The sequence below is a fragment of the Nicotiana tabacum genome, chromosome 18, assembly GCF_000715075.1.
Source record: "Nicotiana tabacum cultivar K326 chromosome 18, ASM71507v2, whole genome shotgun sequence".
NCBI classification, from domain to species: domain Eukaryota; kingdom Viridiplantae; phylum Streptophyta; class Magnoliopsida; order Solanales; family Solanaceae; genus Nicotiana; species Nicotiana tabacum.
Window position 1 is genome coordinate 147,264,891 of NC_134097.1, and position 25,527 is coordinate 147,290,417.

General features: G+C 39.1%; 1 protein-coding gene across 1 annotated transcript; it reads left to right on the forward strand.

Moving 5' to 3' along the window:
- The first annotated feature begins 16,407 nt into the window (after window positions 1-16,407).
- Window positions 16,408-16,996, forward strand: LOC107798555 (histone H4). The gene has a single exon (XM_016621568.2). The coding sequence runs from the start codon at window positions 16,512-16,514 to the stop codon at window positions 16,821-16,823; it is 312 nt and encodes a 103-aa protein (XP_016477054.1). The 5' UTR covers window positions 16,408-16,511; the 3' UTR covers window positions 16,824-16,996.
- The last annotated feature ends 8,531 nt before the right edge of the window (window positions 16,997-25,527 follow it).

A 25,527-nucleotide genomic window follows, 5' to 3' on the forward strand; every position in this document is an offset into this window, starting at 1 on the left:
ATGAAGCTGTGGGAGAGGTGGAGTAATCCCCACTACCTGCTGTTGAGCCCTTAGACGACTCATAATTCACAAGTGTTGGAGCTTGGGCAGTGGGTGATGGTTGAAGAGTGTCTCTCAATTTATGCCTCTCTGGCCAGTCAGGGATATATTCAAGCATAGAATCTGAAGAGATTTCCCGGGAGGGCTCGTACTCACTCCCCAACTGATCACATGCTCTGTCAGCATCTTTTATTGCCTTCCGCATATTGTTGATGCTTTGCCTAACTTGGGGGATGAGTCTTATCATTTTCTGCTTCCCTCCCCGGGAAGATTCACCTCTGCACTGTTGTTTTGAACCTTTTTCTCATTGTTTAACCATTGTCTACAGCACAATTGAAATGATTTTGTTAGTATAAGTTGCAGCAGTAGAGAAGCAGTTAAAACCAATGTTGCAAAACAGGGAAGAAAAGTTGCAGAAAGTTCTCAGAAGTCCCCTAGTGCGGACCGCACAAAATGTAGTGCAGCCGCACAGGGGTCCGTGCGGACCGCACAAAATGGCCATGCGGTCCGCACAGGGGTGGGGTTCAGAATACCTACCCTCTATATCTTGATAGTGCGAACTGCACAAAGTGGTAGTGCAGTCGCACAGGGTCCAGTGCGGTTCGTACAAAATGTGGTGCGGCCCCACTGCCCAAGGTTCAGCTTTACAGAAGTTCATCAGTGCGGTCCGCACAAAATGGTAATGCAGACCGCACTAGGGCACCGCGGACCGCATAAAAACGACTGCGGTCCGCACTGAGTGCCCAGATTTGGCACTAAGTTAGGGTTTACGAATTCTTGAATTTTAGTCCAATTTATGCATCTAAGTACGTCCCTAAATGATTGCCCATTGTGTTAACTACCTAGGCCTACCCTAGCCTACCCTAATCAAGAAATTTACAACCTAAACCTAATCAATTAAAGAAAAACTACGGAAACATAGAAAGGGATGTAAGGAAAAGAAAAATTAAAGTAAATTAACAAAAGTAAATAAAATAATTAAAAGGAAGGTACCAGATGTGATACGAAATTCAGCTACTTAGTTCCAAACAGTTAATTATGGGCAAGGGGATAATGAACAGTACTTTAATAGAGGGCTGAGGTTCAATATTGCGAAAAGGATAAAAGGAGGCCCTTAGAGACTATTTATAGAAAGGCCCTGGGGCCCATTCTCACCAACCAGTGCGAACCGTACAAAATAGACTGCGGTCCGCACTAAACTGCTTGCTTCAAGTTCACACAGGGCACCCACTGCGGTCCGCACAAAATGGACTGTGGCCGCAGTGGTCCACTGCGGACCGCACAAAATATAGTGCGACCGCAGTGGCAACTTCAGAGAGGTTATCATTTTACCCTTCACCAGAGCGGTCCGCACAAAATGTATTACGGCTGCACTAGAAACTTCAGAGACTTGTGCATTTTTTCCACTATGTCTTGCACTGCATCAACACAACCCTGTAACATCTCACAACTAGTTAGACCAAAAATCAATCCTATACTACAAAGAAAATCAAAGAAAACAAGAAGAAAAACACATGGTTTGCCTCCCAAGAAGTGCCTGATTTAACATCGCGGCATGACGCAGGTTACCATCACATAATTTGAAATGAAGAAGCGCCATCACGTGGTTGTCATCAATTTTTCCAAGATAATGCTTGACCCAGTGCCCATTAACTTTGAAGACTTCACCATTTTTGTTCTTTAAATCAAGAGCACCAAACGGGGTCACACATACCACTTCAAAAGGTCCACTCCATTTGGACTTGAGATTTCCCGGAAACAAACGTAACCGGGAGTTGAACAAGAGAACCAAATCACCTACTTTAAACTCCTTTCCACGAGCATATTTATCATGAAGGTACTTCATCTTGTCCTTATACAAGGACGATATGGAGTAGGCATGAATCTGAATTCATTAAGTTCATTAAGCTGCTACACACGAAGATTGGCTATAACATCCCACTCAAGATTTAGCTTCCTCAAAGCCCACATGTCCTTGTGCTCTAACTCAACCGGTAGATGGCAAGCTTTCCCAAACACCAACCGATATGAAGACATACCAATCGGAGTCTTGTAAGCTGTCTTGTAAGCCCATAGAGCGTCATCCAACTTCTTCGACCAATCAGTCCTATTTGTATTGACCGTCTTTGATAATATGCTTTTGATTTCCCTGTTAGAGACTTCCACTTGACCACTTGCTTGAGGATGATAGGGGATAGAAACTTTGTGATTGACAACGTACTTAGAAAGCAACGTGTCGAAAACCTTATTGCAAAAATGAGACCCCCCATCACTTATGATTGCATGAGGAGTACCAAACCTTGTAAAATGCTTTTCTTGAGAAATGCAACAACACTCCGGGCCTCATTATTGGGCAAAGCCACGGCTTCAACCCACTTTGAAACACAGTCCAATGCCACAAGAATGTAAGTGTTCCCACAAGAGCTAACAAATGGGCCCATGAAATCAATTTCCCATACATCAAAACTATCAACCTCAAGGATGGTATTGAGAAGCATCTCATCTTTCTTCGAAATTCCACCGCTCTTTGGCATTCGTCGCATCTCTTCACAAAATCACCCGCATCTTTGAACAAAGTTGGCCAATAAAATCCACAACTAAGAACTTTAGAAGCCGTCCTCGCCCCTCCACCGGGACACACCTTCGGATCACACCATCCGTGCAAATCTTGAACAAGTATGGCTCATCCTAATAAAAATCCAAACTATCCCGCTTGAGCTTCTTCCTTTGGTTAGAAGAGAGCTCACACGGGATTATTCCGGTCACAAGGTAATTAGAAACATCAACAAACCATGGCATATCATTTACCGATACCGCAAGGAGTTGTTCGTCGGGAAATGAATCATTGATCTCCAGGCCATCACTAGCCCTCCCCTCCTCCTCCAAACGGGACAAGTGGTCCGCCACTTGGTTCTCACTACCTTTCTGGTCCATAATTTCTAGATCAAACTCTTAAAGTAGTAACACCCATCGTATCAACCTTTCCTTGGAGTCTTTCTTTGTTATCAAGTACCTAAGGGCGGCATGGTCGGTGTGCACTATGACCTTGGCACCCATAAGATACGGCCGGAATTTTTCCATAGCAAACACAATAGCCAAAAGTTCCTTCTCGGTCACCTTGTAGTTCACTTGAGCATCATTCATTGTCTTGTTCGCATAGTATACCGGATGAAACATTTTGTTCACTCGTTGACCCAAAACTGCCCCAACTGCAACATCGCTAGCATCACACATGAGCTCAAAGGGCAAGCTCCAATTAGGTGCATTAATGATAGGAGTGGTGGTCAAATGCTTGAGAAGTTCAAAGGCTTGCATACACTTGTCATCAAATACGAACTTAGCATCTTTTTCCAACAACTTGCACAAGGGGTTCACTACCTTCGAAAAGTCTTTGATGAATCTCCGGTAGAATCCTTCATGCACAAGAAAACTTCGGACTCCCTTGACAGATGTAGGGGAGGGAGCCTTGAAATCACATCTGTCTTTGCTTTATCCACCTCAATGCCATGCTTTGAAATTTTATACCCGAGAACGATTCCTTCTTCTACCATAAAGTGGCATTTCTCCCAATTGAGGACAAGATTGGTTTCTTCACAACGGGGCAACACCCTATCAAGATTCTTCAAGCATTCATCAAATGAGTCCCCCACAATACTAAACTCGTCCATGAACACCTCCAAAATGTCTTCCACCATATCGGTGAAAATGGCCATCATACACCGCTGAAATGTAGCCGGTGCATTACACAACCCAAAAAGCATCCTAGAGAAAGCAAATGTGCCATACAGACAAGTGAGTGTGGTCTTTTCCTAATCTTCCGGAGCAATCAAGATTTGGTTATACCCATAATATCAATCCAAGAAGCAATAGAAGGCACGCCTAGCAAGTCGGTCTAGCATCTGATCCAGAAATGGCAAAGGAAAGTGATCCTTGCGGGTCACTTTATTCAATTTGTGGTAGTCCATGCATACCCTCCAATTGGTGACGGTTTATGTCGGAATCAACTCATTTTTGGAATTTTTCACCATAGTTATGCCACCCTTCTTTGGTACACATTGCACCGGCGAAGTCCAAGAGCTATCAGAGATGGGGTACACAACCCCGACATCCAACCACTTGATCACCTCTTTTTTCACAGCCTCTTGCATTGCCTCGTTTAGTCTCCTTTGATTCTCCAAGGACGACTTTGCATCATCTTCCAGAATAATCTTGTGCATACAAAATGCGGGGCTTATTCCCCGAATATCAGCTAAATCCATCCAATTGCCTTTTTCCGATTTTGAAGCACCGCCAATGTGGACCTAACCTGCATGTTAGTAAGGCAAGAAGAAAGAATAACTGGCAAAGTAGAATTTAAGCCTAAGAACTCATACCTGAGGTGTGGAGGAAGTGATTTCAACTCCAACACCGGAGGCTCCTCAGTTGAAGGTTCGGTTGGTGGAGTCTTTCTATTCTCAAGATCCAAAGACAATTTCCTAGGCTCATAAGAATAGGAGCCCATTCCATGTAAGCCATTCACGCACTCCACTCTGCTTGCATCATCATTGACATCAAGATTTAATAGCACGGCCTCAAGGGTCCTCCACGTTGATCATAGCACTGGTGTCATCCACAATTACAGCTGTGACAAGGTCTACAAATGAGCACACCTCGGTGCTATTGGGTTGCTTCATAGATTTGCAAACATGAAAGACGATCTTTTCATATCCCACTCAGAAAGTGAGTTCACCTGCTTCAACATCAACCAATACCTTCCCCATCGCAAGGAAAGGCCTCCCTAGAATGATTGGGACCTCATAGTCCACTTCACAGTCCAAAATCACAAAGTTGGCCAGCAATATAAATTTGTCCACCCGGACAAGCACATCATCAATAATGCCCAAAGGTCGCTTCATTGATCGATTCGCCATTTGTAACCTCATGGACGTCGGCCTAGGTTGCCCAATACCCAAAGTTTTGAAAACTGAGTAGGGCATCAAATTGACACTAGCTCCCAAATCACATAGAGCCTTGGCAAAATCCGCATTCCCAATAGTGCAAGGAATGGTGATAGCACCGGAATCTTCAAGCTTCGGGGCCATTGAATACACTATAGCACTAACTTGGTGAGTCATCTTTATAATTTCACAATCCATAGAACGCTTCTTTGTAACCAAGTCTTTCATGAATTTTGCATAGCCCGACATTTGTTCAAGTGCCTCCACCAAAGGCACATTAATAGATAAGCTCTTCATCATACCAATGAACTTTTTAAACTGATTATCATTCTTCTACTTCGCGAGCCTTTGAGGATAAGGTGGAGGTGGCCTTGGCAAAGGAGCCTTGGCTTTTGGCACATCCGGCTCCAGCATGTTAATTATGTGTTCCCTAGATGGGTTCACATCATTTTGAGTTTCCACCTCGACTTCTTGAATATCAATCCTCACTTCATTTTTCACATTTTCATCAACCACATCTTCAACTACCAAAGGGACTTCGTCATCTTGCAACTCAACATCATCATCCACGACTTGTTTTTGCTTAGAGGCATCCACATCACCGCCTCTCCCACTTCTTGTAGTAACTGGCATAACATGATTGTTCCCACGCTTTGGGTTCACTACCGTATCACTTGGTAGAGCACCCTTCAAGCGAGTATTCAATGACTGAGAGATTTGGCCTAATTGCACCTCCAAGTTTCGGATAGAGGTGTTGTGAGAAGCTAACTGTGCATCAGAATCCACATTCTTCTTCATCATCTGCTCGAACATCATTTCAATTCTATCCATAACATTACCCAAAGAACTAGGACCTTGAGATGAAAATGGAGGTGGATTGTTCGGTTGTTGGTACATTAAGGGCCTTTGAAAGCTTGCCCCCGGTTCCCTTGGTTTCTATTATTCCATCCTCCTTAGTTATTATTGCCACCCCAATTATTGTTGTTACCATTCCAATTCCCTTGATTACTGTTCTGATTTCCCCAGTTATTGTTTTGGTTGTTGTTCCCCCAATTACCATTATTTTGTTGTTGATTGCCCCAATTGCCTTGAGGTCGCCATTGTTGTTAGTTGGACAAGTTGCCCCATTGACCTTGATAGTTGTTGGTATATTGAACCTCTTCACTTTGGTCATTATAACCATCATTTTGAAACCCATCACATGCATCATCATATTGCTCAGAATTCCCTTGGTTTTGTTGCCTTCTTTGCCTTCTCTTGTTGACAAGCATACTTACACCCTCCATGGCATTCACTTGGCGAGGATTTTGGACTTGTTACAACTGTACCTTAGCCAATTGGTTCATAGTAGTCGTCAACTACGCTATAGCTTGCCCATGGTCATGTAATTCCTTATGCAAATGAATAATCGTAGGGTCACCTTGAGGCACATTGGCTCTACTTTGCCATGTAGAAGAAGTGTCAGCCATCTCATCAAGTACATCACATGCCTCATCATACGACAGCCTCATAAAATTTCCCCCGGCAAGCTGGTTCACTATACATTGATTTGTTGTATTGATGCCCCGATAGAAGGTTTGTTGTATCATAGCCTCGGTCATATTATTGTTGAGGCATTCCTTCACCATCGTTCTATACCGCTCCCAAATATCAGGTATAGGTTCCATGGGCTCTTGCTTGAAAGCCAATATCTCATCTCAACGTGCCGCCATATGCCCGGGTGAAAAGAATTTAACAATGAATTTATCCGCCAACTCATCCCAAGTTGTGATGGAATGGTTGGGAAGTCTCTCGAGCCAATCTAATGCCTTCCCCCGAAGTGAGAATGGGAAAAGTCTCAACCTAAGTGCATCCTCAGACACATTCGTCTATTTGCTCCCCCAGCATGTATCCACGAACCCCTTGAGATATTTGTAGGCATTTTGATCCGTAGCGCCCGTGAAGTACCCACGCTGCTCAAGTAAAGTCAACGTCACATCGATTATCTGAAAGTTTCCCGGTCGGATTTTGGGTGGGACAATAGCACTTGCATAACCCTGGTTCGGAAGTACTCTGGGAACCACTCTTGGAGGTGGCGGAGGAGGGTCTGGAATATTGTCATTTGGATTAGCATTGACATTGCGGCCTCTACGTTGTCCTTGAGGTACAAGAGGCACCTCATCTTGTTCAACATCATCTACCTCCTCCCCCGCAATCACATTTCCAACAGGGTCATTTGCGTTGTTCAATGCCATTTTAGTACTTGAGTAGTGACAAACAAGTAAGTAACAAAGAAGGAAAGAAGAACAATACACAAAACTAAATAAATAGATAACCAAAACCGTTAGCTCCCTGGCAACGGCGCCAAAAAGTGATCATAACTTACTCCGCACTACTAATAATTAGCGAGAGAGGGTCGCAATAGCTTTTACCCGATTTTGGGTCGGGATCGATTTTCATAAAGAGCTAGAATTGGAGTGGTGTATCTATTTAGCTTAGGATTGCGTAGAGTTCCAAATTATACTTCTCATCATTTTGGGGGTTTTCTTTATAATTCTACTTTTAACAAACTACAAATTGTAAATTAAGCTAAGAGTTAAATGCTACCGGTTGTTCAAATAGTTTAAAGGGCACTAGGGTAGTGACATCCGCCTAGGTGGTCAATTGACGGGTACTTGAGTCTAAGGCACAATTGACATGATTGGGGAGTATGATATAACCGTTGCACTACTTTACCCACTCTACACCTCTCGGTGGTTCAAGTGATTTTGCCCAATTGACTTTCTCAAGACCAACTGGGTATGCAAATTTGCACAAGCAACTTAGGGTTCAAGTCGGGTATTACTCTCTCGAGGTTTAACCCTTTAATTGGGGCTATCAATCTCTTGAGTACGCCCCAATTCCTTTTTGGATCAATTTTGAAGACTTAGGCTCTTTTTCTCAAGAAGAGCCCTAGTCAACTAAACACAAACTAGTGTTTGCAACCACTAATTCAACAATTAACCATGAAATTGACCCAAATATCAAACACCCATAATCAATTTAGCCTTATACAAGACCCATCAATTACTCACACTAGGGTTGAGCCACAACCCTAGCTATGGGGTCTAGCTACTCATATTCAAAGAAGAAAAACAAGAAATAGATGAAGATAAACACATATTAATTAATTGCTAAGCTAAATACAAAGATTCAATGATGAAATGTAGTTAAAGTTGCCCAAAATGACTAAGGAAAGTCGACCCACGAGCGCAGCTATGCTATTACAATATCTGCTAACCTAAAAATGGAAAAAAGATCTATTTATACTAAGCTGAAAAATCTGGACAAAAATGTCTCTACGGGGTTAGTGCGGACCGCACAGAATGGACTACGGCCACGCTAGGACTCTTGGCTCCGAAATCCAGCTCTCTGAACTCAGACTCCGCGGACCGCACAGAATGGACTGCGGCCACGGTGACCTCTAGTGCGGTCCGCACAAAATGGATTGCGGATCGCATTGGCTTGAAAGCTCCAAACTGCAACTTCTCTGAATCTTGGCTCTGCGAACCACACAGAATGGTAGTGCAGCCGCATGGACTCCAGTGCGGACCGCACTAAATCTAGTGCAGCCGCATTGCCTTTTAGCCTGAATACCTGCCCTCTGAACCTCCTAGTGCGGACCGCACAAAGTGGTGTGCGGCCGCACTATACGTATTTTGCCTGAGCTTGTCTTGTCTTTGGTACTTGTGCAAGTTTCACTCCTTTTGAGCTGATATTTGACATCTTGTCACTTTGTTGATCAAACCTGCAATCAAGTACAACTTACGAGCCTTTTGGGACTCTTTGTATGAGTTTCTAATCAAAGCATGAGCAAGAAGGAATATAAAATGCGTCAAAATTCCTAGTTATCAGACCCGCAATTAATGAAAAGCTAAAAAAAATACTCCCTCTCTCTCTCCATTCACCAAACTGTTCCTAAGTGCCCCCAACCCCCTTCCCCCCAAAACCCGCTCCTCTCACTTTCTTCTTCTTCCTCCTCCTCCCATCACCATATAGAAAAACAACCCATCTACTATTATCTTTTTCAGTTTCAAAAAATATTTTAAGTTGCTATGTATTTCAGTCTTTAAAAACAGTTTGAACACCGTAGAAAATTAAACAAAGCTCATGATTTGAAACTTTTTCGGTATTTTTAAGTTTTCTAGGCCTAACCCATCAAATTAGAAATCAATAAAAAAGTAAAATATTTTGTATATATCCACAAGATTAGAGAGAAACATACACGTGCAAAAAAAAAGGTAACTTTTCCCATCAGTAGATCAATAATTTTGGGATGGACTATATTAATTTTACTAATATTTGTTGAACCCCAGTAAATAAAAGACTCTTTCGTTCTTAATAGAGGGGACAAAGATACAAAGCTGTTGTGTTTGAATTTTTGAACATAAAAGTTTCATTAGTAGATTGTGAAATTGTGAAAAGAATATGGGGAGATTTGATATAGGGGGTGTATTGGGAGGAAGAAGAAAGTGGAAGAGAGAGAAGCGGGACTATTTTTTTTTAGTTTTTCATTAATTGCGAGTCCCATTTGGCAAGCAATCAATGCCCTCACTCAAGTATTACATGGTATATCTCACTCAAAATAAAATTTCTCCTTGCTAAGACACTGTCAAGAACTCAAGATTCTTCACAGGCCTATAATCCGTGGATTTCACCTTATCTTACCCATTTTGGATTTTCATGATATTAGTATAAAATCTTCATTGTTGTGAACATTATGGCTCATTTAAAACTTGTTTAATAATCTGCACCAAGACTTTCCTTTTATGAGACAAATTGGTTCAAGTCCGATGAGATCTTTTCCAAGCAGTAGTGCTTTTGGATTTAGTACTCCCCACATTAGCTAAAATTGTATCTCCTATTTCACTATTTGATACTGTTGTTCCTCTGTACTTGCAAATAATGATTCTGGAAATTAGAACGTTAGCTTATAAACGTAAATATAAATAAAAAACAGAAATTAATTCGAGCCCACTGAATTCACAGTGTTTCCTTAAGGAATTTAATCCCCTCCTAGTACCCAAGGTTATAGATTATTTCCTCCCAGGATAGAACGAATTACACACTGGTGTAGCGGTACTTCAAACCCCAGTGTTTCAACGAACACAAAATTCGGCAACAAATCACACTTATGGATGCTTTGTTTGTAGTTAAAAACAATGCAGAATAAGGAGGACAACTCAGAAGTCGAATGGAAATTCTGAGAGGAAGGAATGCAAAGTATAGCCAATGTTGAATTCTTACTGAAGAGAATATCAAATTGCAATTCGTTTTTCCAGTGTATACGCAGTGTATACAGAGTGTATATCCAGTATATGCAGAGTGTATATCCAGTGTATACAGAGTGTATATTAAGTGTATACAGAGTGTTTCAAGTGTTTTTTTCGATGTGTTCTTCTTTCTCTCCAACTTATGCTCTATTTATAGCAGTTATTTGAGAGAAATCCGCCCCTTCCATGGTGCAACAAGCACTAGATCATGGAGAAAACACTTACATGGTGGTATATACACTTGCTTGGTGGGAGGAACACTTGCACCATTGTGGGAGGTGCACTAGGCTGCATTGTTGCTTAGTGTTGCAACACAATACACGGATTGGAAAACATCTGTTACAAACACGGATTATATCACGTTAATATTCACTATTAACAAATAAATTTGGTCCAAAAAATTAATCAATCGATCGATCATTTGACCAAATCCGAATCCAAATCCCATTTCCCATTCACTCTAATTTTAAGACTATTTCATCTTAAACAAAAACTCAACAGATACTACTTATTTGGCTAGCTAAAATCTTTTTGTAGTATGAAATTGATCTCCTCTGTTTACTTTAGTTAAGTAGTTATCTTTGTTAGTTTCGTACATACCTGCTTCTCATCTATTTCCTTCTCTATTTTTTGCATGAACACACGAGCTGAAGAGTCTTACTTTGAGACTCACCGATGTAACACTGCATGGAGACTGCACATTCCCGAATCCCTTTTCCAGCTTTTACCGTGTAATACAGAGGATAAAATCTTTTGCGAGGCCTGAAGATGGCTCTGAACCATTTCACTCTGTTTTCATTCACTCTTGTTCTATTCCCTATTGCAACTAACAAATTTATGTCCAGTTGTATAGTGAACCTGAGCATGCTATTTGTTAAATGAGTTTCCTTGGGTCATCTATCTCTATCTAATAATGATTTTTAATGTATCATAATAGAATGTAGTACCTAGATTAAGGCTTTAAAATCAGAACCCATAACAGTTACTTTATATGCTAAGTGGATTTTTTTTTCCGAGTCTAATATCTAGTGGTAAATTTATAATCTTTTGCAGGCTTAAAAGACCGCTGTCGACACTACTAATTAAAAAACGAAAACTATTTTATACAGTTTTCTTTGTTATTTCAAGAATTCAAATTGTTTTTGATTTTATCCACTTTAAATAGTTTTAAGAGTTAAAAAACGCTAAATCCATTTTCGCCGCGTTACAATTTGGGGTACTTTAAACTATATTTCTTACAGTTTCAAGATCAGCTGAATATTTCTTTAAAGTAACACGAAATATTTTTATGGTAAACTAGAATAACTTCCAAGATTTTCGAAAATCATTTGTCACTTCCATATATAAAATAATTGGACTTTAACGTTTTCCTTTGAAGTGTCAAATTCAAATGGATAAGAGGTCAGTCATCCTGAATCAACCTTGAATGCATAAAGCATTTTATAAGTATTAAGTCCCACGAATTCCACTTCAATTAATAAGTAGTTTATGGATAGTTCCTTCAATTAATAAGTATTTTATGGAACTTATGTAATAGTGTTATGAACTAACCAATACTTATTTGTAAAACAATCTTTTGACTAGAAATACTTGATTTATTTTAGCCTTAATTACCTAAGTTTGGTTGGTCAACCGTAATTAACGGATCATGTAGGGTGCTTTAATGACCTTCCCTATAGGATTAATTAGAACCCTTACCCATACTCTTAAGTTAAGTAGATCATAAAATAGAGTTAACTTTAAGTACTATTTAGCTAAAATTGGTGTCCTAATTTACTATTGAAATAATTAGGTGGCGACTCTTTTAATTAATTAAACCTTAGAATTACCAATATGTTATACTCTAGTTTGACCCGTATTAAACTAGGGTATAACAGACGAGACACTGACCTATAATTGTAAAAAAAAAAAATAGAAGATCTGGCTCAATCCTGCGAGCTTCTCTTTTCTAAGGGCTCTATGTCTGTTAGTGGAAGTCAAGCATGCCTAGCTTTTGAATATGATTGACTGACTCACTCATTCGGAGTGGCTTAGAATAGTTTGGAGAGGTGGTTACCTTATTTTTTTCCAAGCTAAATTTATAGGACACCAAGAGATATAGGAATTGTCTATCTCGATAAATCTCTATCGATATTGACTTATCACAATCTTTAAGAAAGAGATCGACGAGCCCATTCTCTCAACCCCGCGAGTCTTGTACTAACATAGTTTAAATTACGACTCAAAAACCAGGATACACTACGAGAAATGAATGAATAGAATAGTCTAGTATAATCACATAATAGGAAACAAGTAGAATGAATGAATAGAATAGTCTGACAGAATAGTATGGTAGGGAACGAGCATGCCTCATATTTTCAAGGATGAAGGAACATCTTTTGTCCCCGTAAAATCATACAGACAGTACAGTGACTGCCTACTGGATCAGGAGAAAAATGTTCTTCATCAGCTGGAGAAATAGTCTCTTATAGAGGAAAGTGTGCTAAAGCAAAAGTCAAGAGCAAAATGGATTAAACTTGGAGATTCCAATACCAAGTATTTTTCTGCTATCTTAAAGGAAAGGAATCAGAGGAAACAAGTTAAGGAACTCACATCACTAGATGGAAAAAATTTGAATGATGCTGAAATGATCAAGTATGGAATCATGGAGTTCTATAAATCACTGATGGGATCTGCTGCCCAAAATTTACCTGCCATCAACAAGGGGATCATGAAGCAAGGTTCTACACTATCTCAACAACAAAGAATGCAGCTATGTGCAGAAATCACTGAGTAAGAGATATTTGAAGGATTGCAGAGTATTAGGGATGACAAGTCACCATGGGTGGATGGTTTCAATGCATATTTTTTCAAGAAAGTATGCCAAATTATCAATGATGAGGTTTGTGCAGCTGTTAAGGAATTCTTCACCGCTGGTAGATTGTATAAGGTAATAGATGGCACTACCCTTATGCTAATATCAAAAGTTGACAAACCAGACAATGTAAAGGATTTCAGACCTATTGCTTGTTGTACCTTACTCAATAAGATCATCTCTAAGGTATTAGCATCAAGACTCACAAGGTTATTGCATTCATCATTAGTGAAAATCAAGTAGGATTTATCCCTGGGAGAAGAATTGCATATGGATTGGTTAAATCTTATACAAGGAAGCACATCTATCATAGATGTATGATTAAGATTGACCTACAAAAGGCCTATAACTCAGTGGAGTGAATCTTTTTAGAACAGGTACTGAATAAGCTGGGATTCCCTACACAATTTATTGGCTGGATTATGGAGTGTATCAAAACAGTCAACTACACAATCTTGATCAATAGAGAGACCACTGCCCCTTTTGATGCAAAGAAAGGACTTAGACAAGGGGATCCTATATCCTCCTTTCTATTTGCTATTGTAATGGAATATCTAAGCAGAAGCCTCAATGGCCTGGGGGGGGGAGGCTTCAATATCATCCAAAATGTGTTAGGATGGGTATCACACACTTAAGCTTTGCTGATGATATATTGTTATTTGCAAGAGGTGATCTAGCATTAGTGACTGCCATGCATAGATGCTTTAATCAGTTTGCTCAAGCATCAAGGCTACAAGCCAATATAGGAAAGAGTTCAGTGTACTTTGGAGGGTATCAAGTGTTGAAAGGAACAAAATATTGCACCATCTGGGATATGGACAATGGGAGATGCCTTTCAAATACTTAGGCATAACACTATCAACAAAAAAAATATCAATGATTCAGTGACAACCACTCATACAAAAGATAGTGGCAAGGATATATTCATGGATAACTAAGAAACTATCCTATGCAAGAAGAATACAGTTAGTGCAAAGTATGATATTTGGAATCCAAACATACTGGGCCCAGCTATTACCATTACCTGTCAAGGTGTTGAAAACTATTGATGCATATTGTCGGAGCTATATATGGTCTGCCACCAATACAATCACTAAGAAGGCACTGATATCCTGGGAAAAGATGTGCTATCCTAAGTCTTGTGGAGGACTAAATCTGGTAAACATTCATTTATGGAATAGAGATGCTATAATTAAAACGTGTTGGGACATGGAAGCTAGCAGGATAGGGTGTGGATCAAGTGGATTCACACCTATTATATCAGAGGACAACAATTCTTGCAAATGCCAGCTCCTAAACAAGTTTGCTGGATGATCAGACAAATTTTCAATGCTAGAACATATTGGAATCTGGTACAGAGGCACAAGCAGGGTTCTAGTATGACTAGACACATTTATCTACAGTTACTGGGACAAAGGCCTCGAGTGTCATGGAAATGCTTAATGTTTCAAAACTTTGCGAGACCTAAAGCGCAGTTTACCATGTGAATGTTACTACATGAAAGACTTCCCACCACAGATAGATTGACAAACTGGGGAATGGCAGTGGATACCCAATACACTTTATGCCACAACCATGAGGAATAAAGATCATCTCTTTGTGATCATTTGTGAGTATACCAAGAACCCGTGGATGAAGATTATGCAATTGATGCAACATGATTATAAAAGTACACAGAACTGGGAGCAGCATCTTGAATGGAGTTTGCTACATGCTAAAGGCAAGACCAAAAGAGCAAAGATATTTTGATTGGTATATGCAGAAATAGCACATGCAATTTGGAATGAGAAAAATCATAGGATATTTGAAAAGGACACGAGACTGGATTACTATTGCTCGTGAGGTAGCATACATATGCAACATCAGAGTTTAGTACATAATAATGTTTTTGTTTGAGTGTATAGAGGATCCTATGACATAGATGATAGAGCTGTAATGAGATAGCTAGCTGTGTAAGTGATGCTATGATTTTGTACAGTTTTATCGATGATTAATATAAAAGTGATTAATTATCAAAAAAATAAATCATACAGACCCTAATTTCCCAGGCTACTTCCTCACCGGGAAGGGAACTAGTGTTGGTATTAGAAACATCCTTAATTCCATGCATTGAACACTTTATTTAACTTTCTAGTTTTATAATTTTAATGTATTTTCTATATTATTTTTTATACCAATTTTTTAAATATATAAAGTACAAAAAGTTAACGATTCGTGGACCTTATGCCCACTTTTCACGTTAAAATAATCAATATTTGTCAAATCATTGAAAAATAACTACTATTTTGATGCAATAGAGATCGGTCCAGCATAATATACTGGAGTTCCGTGCACCTGTGTATGAACTTCCAGCATATTATGCTGGCTCTAGTATAATATACTAGAGACTGGAGCACCGGTGCTCCAAACTCCAATATATTATGCTGGACCGGTATATTATACTAGAACTCCAGCATATAAGGCTGGAGTTTCAGTATATACTGAACTCCTGTATATTATGCTGGAGTATTTTTCCGGATTTTGAACAATGTTTTCGTTCAGATTTATCTTTATATGAAAAGTGGCTAAATTTCGATTATTTTTAAAATTGTGGCTATTTTTGAATGACCATTTGTAAATCTGACTATTTTTGAATTTCTTCCATTTTTCACGGGTAAAGAGCCCAGGCTCCCGCTCCCATTTTTCAAAAAACACTAATTGCTATTTTGCACTGTAAGGTAAACCAAGATAACTACGTAAATTAAAATAGGTAATTCCGCTATAGAGCCAAATGAAATTAATAAAAAGGTCAATTATAAGAGTTGATCTACGATAAATCCACCTTCTACAAGAAAAAGGAGATAATCTAATTTTCTCAACATGGTAGAAACATAAGTAGTATATAATCAGGTCATTTTTTAGCTTAATATAGTAAGGTAAATTTTACTTATTAGATTAAATAAACAATAAAAAACCTCGATATTTATAAACTAATCCAAGTTTTGACCGCCTAAAGTTTAATCATGCTCTTTAAATTTTCGACGTTCAAATCACATTTCGTTTTCATACTCCAAAATACAATTTTCCGTAACCCCGCCAAAAGTACAATGTCTATCTCAGCCAAAAAGCACAATCCGTGTCAACACACAAAAAAGCACTTCTTGCCGTTGATCCTTTCACTCGGATCGATAGTCTTAACCGTCGATTTTCTTTTCAAAGCCCCAAAAAACTTACGGTCACGATTTAACCTTTTCCACAACTTCAAAAATCCGATCCCCAAAACCAGCAGCTATAAATAACAACAAACTCAGTCATTTCATCTCATCAAAACAATCAAAGTTCACTTCTCTCTTTTAAATTCAAAACCCTAGAAATTAAATTTCAATTTCCTCTCTCTGAAGCTTCTGAAAAATGTCTGGACGTGGAAAGGGAGGCAAGGGATTGGGCAAAGGAGGAGCAAAGAGGCACAGGAAGGTGCTGAGAGATAACATTCAGGGAATTACAAAGCCAGCTATTCGTAGGCTTGCTCGTAGGGGTGGTGTCAAGCGTATTTCTGGGTTGATTTATGAGGAGACACGTGGAGTGCTTAAGATCTTTTTGGAGAATGTGATTCGTGATGCTGTTACCTACACTGAGCACGCTAGGAGAAAGACTGTTACTGCTATGGATGTTGTGTACGCTCTCAAGAGGCAGGGAAGGACCTTGTACGGATTTGGAGGTTAAATATTGGGGGTTAGGGTTTATAGTGTTTTGTTGTTAGTGATTGTAGATTTCATGTTTGTGCTTTCTGTTTGTGTTAGTGGTCGGTTTAAGCTAGGGTACTTTAATTTCTGTTGCTAAGGTCTGGATATTGTAATTCCTCGTTATACAATCAAGTAAAACAGACCATTTCCTAATTTGTTTTGCACTTGCTCTGTTTAATCTTGTTTATATTGCAGTTCCTTTTTGCTTATTGGTATTTATTGGGTGTCCTCATTTTGAAAAGAAGGTATTTTAAGAGTAATTTGCGATGGCAATAGCAGAACTATGCTTTGATTGTTAAAAAACATATGGAATTTGTTGATAATGTGATAAAAAATGCTGTCAATGACTGTTCTGCAAATGCATATCTTCTCTTCAAAGCAAATAAAATCCTGTTGGTAATTGTAGTAACAATTCTTGCTTGTATCATCCTTTTTAGTTTCTAGTATTTGATAGGACTGTTTTACAGTTCAACCAGGTATTAAGCTGCCTCTATTCTTTGCAGCTCGAGCTATTCTTACTGAGAATGATTATTGTTCAGTTACTTGATGCTCTGTTTTGTTGTTCTTGGTGGGTTTTATCTTTTTTATCATTATAGAATGTTGAAGTAGCTGTGCAAGTTTCTCATTCTCGTTCAATTTTATATGATTAAGTTCAATCTGATCATGTTTGTTCAGCTTGCCTTCTTCAATATTATTATGATGGTTGGTTGGATACATAAGCTGCATGTAAGGCTATAAATTCTGCGACTCTTAGTATCCTATGGTTGTTTTTCTCATATCCACATATTTTTTTCTTGTGGAATGCTCTGCATTTCTTTGCTGCGTATATCTATAGCTTTGTTCAAATCAGCTTGGATTTGGAAATCCTGTAGCCCTAACTTTTATTTGACCTTTTGTTCTAGTTTTCCTTGTAAGTCATTCATTTGACGGATTGTTTGTTTTCCAAGCTCACAAGTTTTCCTTGTGTGTAGCCTTCATGTTAATGGTGCTCTTATTGGATTTTGACAAGGTAAGGTAAAAGGGTGTTCTTATTGGATATTTAAGAAAGTTTGAAGGCTTAAAATGGGTTACTTGATTTGATGAAAAATTGAGAAATTAATATTGAGGTTGTCTTCGAGTCTTGGTAGGAAATCTTTAGTTGAAGTTATAACAAATTTGAAGGAGTTTCTCTTGAAATTTTGGATTAAAATCGTGGTTGGAACAAGAAGAGACATGAAGATAGTGAAGAACACCAAGAACAATGATTTCAAGAACACAATGTGTCCTTTTTTCGTCTTTTCTTTTGTTAATAATGTGTCATTTTCGGATTGGGTGTAAATTAAAGTTTTTTTCTTTCTTTTTGAGAATGTTATTTTATTTTGTTTACTAAATAGATTTTAAATAGGTTCTTTTTTTTTTTTAAAACTCAAAATGATATGTCCTTTTTTTTTGTCATTCGCCATGTCAGTTGTGCGTGCATTGCACACACTTTGTAAGTTTGGCTAATTGTTAAAAAAAATACCTAATTGGAACAAGTTTAGTATAGTATAAGTGCTCAAAACTTTACTTTAGATGTCTAAATAAAAAATGATGTCACCTTTAAGTGTCTCCAGATGTATTTCGCGAAATGGGAATGTAAGGACTTCAGGTTTTAGTTGTTCTTTCTTGGCGATTTTGTAACTTTGTGAGCAGAATCTGCAGTTGTGTATTGGTAGCTCCAACACCACTTTATGTCTTACTTTGGATGGTCTGGCTTGTGGATTACTCTCTGGGTCTGTTTTGATTTAGCTTTCCAAAGGTTTACATTTCTTGTCTCACGAAGACAATTTGATGAAGTGTTTGAAATGTATGCTCACAAAATCATAAAATACTAAAATTATTTTTCCAATTTATGATCATAGCCAGTTATTTACACACTTTATATCTTGTTAATTTGTAGAACATCGAGTGACTTCTTGTTAATCATAATATACATTTTTTTTTTCAAAAAAGAGTTCGAACTATGTGACTAAGAATCTTTAATGATGACGCAAATTTGTCCTAAAATCTTTGATTAGCGTCCACCATCTTTAAAGCTTTTTTGCATAAGGAGATACCGAGGAGGTATACAAATAACGGAAAATGGTCAAAAATACCCCTTTACTATGTGAAAAGGATTATTTATACCCTCCATTATACTATCAGTCCATCACAACCCTTGCCGTTATAGAATAGGTACAAAAATACCCCTATGCCGTTAGGGTCCTCCACCATGGCCAATATCATCCTACATGGCCTAACATTTTGCTGAGGTGAATGCCATGTGGCACCTCACCACGCAACTCTATTTTACTCCCCCTCAATTTTTTTTTCTCCAACACCACCTCCTGAATATCCTTGTTCTGAACATTATTATATAGTTCCCTTACGTTCGCCATAAATCTATTTATTTTACAAAATCATCAAGACTCAAAATTTTAAACAACTTTCTGGTCCATTTCCACAACCCAACATCCTCTGTATCGATATACTTAATTTTATGAGATTCATTATATTTGTTTTTTCAATAATAGCTATACATGTAAAGTACTGTGTGGGTTTTCTATAATTTTCTTGTAAATTTATGTTAAATTCTCAAAAATACAAAATAATTGATCTTTAATTGAATTGAATAAGATCAAAATGCGTGTCAGGAAAATGCATACACTGTGCTATATAATACTGGAGAGTATTTCGGAGATCGGAAATCAATTGTTGGGCTGACGTTGGTCCAATTCAAACAAAATTCTCATTCAGAATAAAACCCCATCCAAAATTCTCATCCAGAAAAAAACTCAGTGCTCATCCAAAAGAAAAGAAAGGAGTCACATCACATGTACTCTATTTGTCTTTAATGGGTTAGTTCAAAGATGAAATCTTTCATATTTGTTCATCATTCATTATACATTGGGCAATTATATAAATCGAAGCTTTTATTTACTTGTCCAGTTGCTTGAACGGCAACAATATTTACTTCACCCTAGCACTTATTTCCTTGCGTTGCATTTCCTAAAACTTGGTTCTACTCGGCCGTTGTCTTTGATTGACTTGTCAGTCTATTTTTGGCGGTGGTTAGGTAAAGGGGAGGTGGTGTTGTAGGAAAAAGAGGGGAAAGGGTGCAATGAGATTGGAACGGTGAGATGGCATGCCAAATGGCATTTACCTCAGCAACATATCAGGCCATGTGGAATGATATTGGTTATAGTGGAGGACCCTGACGGCAAAAGGGTATTTTTGTGCTAATTCTATAACGTTAAGAGTTGTAATGGACTGATAGTATAACGGAGGGTATAAATGATCCCTTTCACTTAGTAAATGGGTATTTTTTACCCTTCTCCGAACAAATAATTCTTCTTTAAACTGAATTAGTTTTTTTACTTTCTATTTTGTGCTCGGTGCATGTGCCTCAACTTTTTTAGGGGTGTCAATGATTCAGTTCGACCAGTTATTTTATAAAATTTGTACCATATTAATTTTTCGGTTATTCTATTATATATAACCAAATTTAGACTTTTAGAAATCGTACCAATCATGTTGGTTTTTCTTCGGTATCGGTACAGTTTGGTAAATTTTCGTTATTTTTATAAAGGTCATTTAAAAGTCACTAGTAGAAGCAGAATGCAATAACATACGTATTTAGCAAAATTCTCTAGATATTTTTACTATTTAAAAGGTGGTGAATAAGAAAACATGAAAGATGACTAGAGTATAAATCTGTCAAGCGTAAATGAAACTAAGCAAAGACAAAGAAGATATAAATCACACAAACGGAAAGATATTAAGCAAGTAGGGACTTAAGAATAAAGTCTATAGAAGATTAAACATTCGAAAATATAAATTTAAATCATACGAAAGGAAACATATTCAATACATTGTAGTTTTCTGCTTATAATCGCTAGAATACTTTGTGTCTTACCAGTGAATATGCTGGAAATAGTTTAGTTCAATAGGAGTAGTATAACAGGTTTGAGAATTAGGATTTTGAGTTTAATTACTTGTTACCTTGTAACCATGTATGCGGAGAAATCAGGTGCCCCCGATTTAGTAGGCTCGAGATGTCGTACCAAGGGTAGAAGTTCGATAAAGACCAAGTCCAAGCTCGAAGGCAGAATAAGAGGCTTGAAGACCTAAGTGTTCGAGGAATATCAGAGCCAAATATGACCGAGTCCGAGATAGAGCCATTGTGAGTTTGTTACAAAAGGACAAGATTCTCGCCACGTCCCCACGATCATGGCGTAAATTCCAGAATAGATTTGTACGAATTAGTACAAATCCATACTAGGCGGTTATACAACTGTCCCAATAAGATTTTTTACTGTAAATAGAAATTCACCTTATTTAGGGCTCCCCTTCTATATAAAGGGGACCCCAATCATTTGTAAACGTCATCTAATCATTTGCAAAGAATATACTATTTTACCTTTTTGCTCATTGTTCATCAAAATTGTCCTTTAGTTTTATTGTTCTTGCTTTATTGTTCAAGACTAACCTATTTACTGGTATGTACTTCATTTTTTGAATATTAATTGGTATTGAACTAAATCACGTATCTTTAAAATCACAAATCAAGTTTAATTGTTACTAGTATTTTCGAGGTAAACAGTTTGGCGCCCACCGTGGGGCTAAAGATAATAGTGATTATTTCATTACTGTTTCTCATAACACACGTTGTTTTCACACTTGTTCTTGTCAAAGATTCTTTCATTTAAGGATAAAACATGTCTAGCTCACAAAACGCACTTGTTCATGACAACGAAGATCTTGGGTTCCACGGAGAAAGTGACAACATAGTTGCTCCAAGGGTTGATATACCATCAATAAACTCTGGGGAAGTGCCAAATGGGGAACCAATGGATGTTAGTTCATACATTGCTTTGAATGCTGATCTAGGCGCAGACCCCGGAGCAAGTGTGCGCAGGGAAGTCAGATCTGGTAGCCAAAGAATACCAGGTGCAAGATATGGAAGAATCATCCTCCAAGTGATATTCGAGATGCTACAAGCTTAACAAATTGCCATTGCTCAACTTCAAAGTCAGAATAAAACCCCAAGTAGTCGAACCAGAGAATATTCGACGTACTGAACCGGTGCCAGAAAGATCAAACAAAAATGGCTCGGGAACTGACCCCACCATTATAAGGATGCTCGAGGAACTCACCAAGAGGATCGAGTCCAGAGAAAATAAGATTGAGGATAATGTCAAAAAGGCAGAGACTTATAACTCCCGTATTGATCAAATACCAGGGGCACCCCCGGTCTTGAAAGGTTTGGATGCCAAAAAGTTCATACAAAAGCTGGTCCCTCTGAGTGCGGCTCCGATGCCCATCCCCAAGAAGTTTCGTATGCCTGATATACGAAAATATAATGGGACAACCGACCCTAACGAGCATATTACTTCATACACTTGAGGGATCAAAGGAAATGATTTGAATGACGATGAGATCAAATCAATATTGTTGAAAACGTTTGGGGAAACATTGTCCAAAGGAGCCATGATTTGGTACCACAACTTTCCCCCGAACTCAATCGATTCGTTTGCTATGTTAGCGGACGCCTTCGTGAAAGCACACGCCAGGTCCATAAAGGTGGCGACAAGGAAATCAGACATTTTCAAGATAAAACAGAGGAACAATGAGATGTTGAGAGAGTTCGTGTCTAGGTTTCAGATGGAGCAAATGGAACTACTACTGGTCTCAGATGACTGGGCAGTACAAGCTTTTATGCAGAGTTTGAATGAAAGGAGTTCAATTGCGTCTCGATAATTAAAGTAGAATCTGATCGAGTACCCAACCGTGACGTGGTCGGACATACATAACTGTTACCAATTGAAGATTAGGTTTAAGGACGACCAGTTGGGAGCCCCCTCGGGCTTAGTTCATCCTAACAGGTTGATAGCTAAGCCCTCAAGGGATATAGACAAGGAATCAAGATCCAACAACGAACCGTATCTATGTCGATCGGAGAAACAATGTCTCAGGTTGTAATGCTCTTCGGAATGATTGGAGAAACGATTGAGGTCATAGCTCTCAGGGATTATGAGTAAGAATAGGTTCGATAAACATACCGACCCTGTAGAGTCACCTCGATTGTCAGAGTACAATTTCAGTGTAGATGCATCATGGATTATGTCAGCTATAGGAAAGATCAAAGATACCAAGTGGCCCAGACCTATACAAACCGATCCCTCTCAAAGGAATCCGAACATGATGTGTAAGTATCACGACACACATGGCCATAGAACCGAAGACTTCAGCCATCTAAGAGAGGAGGTAGCTCGGTTGTTCAACGAGAGTCATCTTCGAGAATTTCTCAGCGATCGAGCTAAAAACCACTTCAGGGAGAGAGATACAAGAAAAAATGAGCAGGAAGAACCACAACATGTAATCCACATGATCGTAGGCGGTGTCGATGTCCCATAAAGACCTGTATTAAACGCACCAAGGTGTCGATCACCAGAGAAAAATTGACTCTGAGCTATGTGCCAGAGGACGCCCTATCATTCCATGATGAGGAAGAAGAAGGCATATCTCAGCCATACAATGACGCCTTGGTAATCTCTATTCTTTTAAATAAAATTCAAGTTAAACGTGTTCAAGTGGATCAGGTAGCTCAGCAAACATAATCAGATCGAGGGTCGTAGAGCAGCTCGGCCTGCAAGACCAAGTTGTACCAACATCCCGAGTCCTAAATGGTTTCAACATGGCAAGTGAAACAACGAAATGGGAGATCATCCTACTAGTGAATATGGCCGAAACCATTCAAGATACGAAATTCCATGTCATCGAAGGCGACATGAGGCATAATGCACTTCTCGAGAGGCCGTGGATCCACAACATGAGGGCAGTACCTTCGACCCTTCACCAGATGATGAAATTCCCAACCGAGGATGGTGCGAAAATGATTCATGGAGAACAACACGCTGTAAAGGAAATATTTGATATTGATGAGGTAGCACCGATACCAGATCCTTTGACCTCGAAAAAGTCGAACAACAAAGGTAAGCAGACGGTCAAAGAGCAATCACTGATCCCAGTCCCAATCGAGCTAAAGGAGAAGGTGATCGAGGAAGAGGAATTCCTTACTCCTCGGACCTTCATTGTTCCTGAAGAGGCGAACCCAACCAAATCCACAATCGAGGAATTGGAATAGGTCATACTGATCGAGCACATGCTCGGGAAAAAGGTATACCTGGGAACAGGGTTAACCCCCGAACTCAGGAAAAAAATCATTCAATTTCTTATCGATAATATGGATTGTTTTGCTTGGTCTCATTTAGATATGACAAGGATCGCACCAGAAATAACAACACACCAGCGAAGCACCGACCCCAGGTTCAAACTGGTGAAGCAAAAGAGAAGGACCCAGTCCGAGGTGAATCATGCATTCATAAAGGACGAGGTAACTAAACTTCTTAAGATAGGGTCCATTCGGGAGGTAAAATACCCCGAGTGGTTAGTCAACGTGGTCGTAGTTCCTAAAAAGGGAAACAAATTAGGATGTGTGGAGATTACAAGGATTTAAACAAAGCATGCCCTAAAGATTCTTTTCCACTGCCTAACATCGAGTGTATGATTGACGCCATGGCTGGGCACGAGATTCTAACTTTTCTCAACGCCTACTCCGGATACAATCAAATTCAGATGAACCTAGAGGATCAGGAAAAGACCTCGTTTATCACTAAGTTTGGAAATTATTGTTACAATGTAATGCCCTTCGGGCTAAAATATGCTGGAGCTACATACCAACGCTTAGTTAACAAGATGTTCGAAGAACAAATAGGTAAAACGATGGAAGTTTACATTGATGATATGTTGGTTAAGTCCCTGAGTGTAGGGGACCATTTAACTTATTTGCAGAAAACATTCACAATCTTGAGGAAGTACAACATGAAGCTCAACCCGGAAAAATGTGCGTTCGTGGTCAGCTCGAGTAAGTTTGTCGGCTTCATGGTATCGAATCAGGGTATCGAAATCAACCCTGACAAGATCAAATCCATAGAGGATATCACTATCGTGGATAGCGTGAAGGTCGTGCCAAGATTAACAGGACGAATAGCCGCCTTGGGTCGATTTATCTCGAGGTCATCAAATTGAAGTCATAGGTTCTTTTCCTTGCTCAAAAAGAAAAAAAGACTTCACATGGACCCCGGAATGCCAACAAGTCTTAGAGGAATTGAAGCGATACTTGTCAAGCCCGCCTTTGCTCCACACCCCGAAGGTAGATGAAAAGGTTTAATTATATTTGGCAGTATCCGAGATAGCGGTAAGTGGAGTACTGGTTCATGAAGAGCAAGGTACACAGTTCCCTATTTATTATGTAAGTCGAACTCTGGGAGATGCTGAAACTAGATACCCTCACTTAAAAAAATTAGCACTAATAAAAGCATCTAGAAAGTTGAAGCCATATTTTAAATGTCATACCATATGTGTACTAACCATTTATCCTCTCCAAAATGTCTTGCATAAGCCCGAATTGTCGGGTTGATTGGCCAAGTGGGTAGTCAAACTTGGTGGATACGATATCGAATATCAACCCCGAACGGCTATCAAGTCCCAAATCTTGGCTGATTTCGTGGCCAATTTTATGCCGACCCTCGTACCCGAAGTAAAAAAAGAACTTCTGTTGGGATCGGGTACATCGCCGGGGGTATAGACCTTTTTCACGGATGGTTCCTTGAATGTGAAAGGGT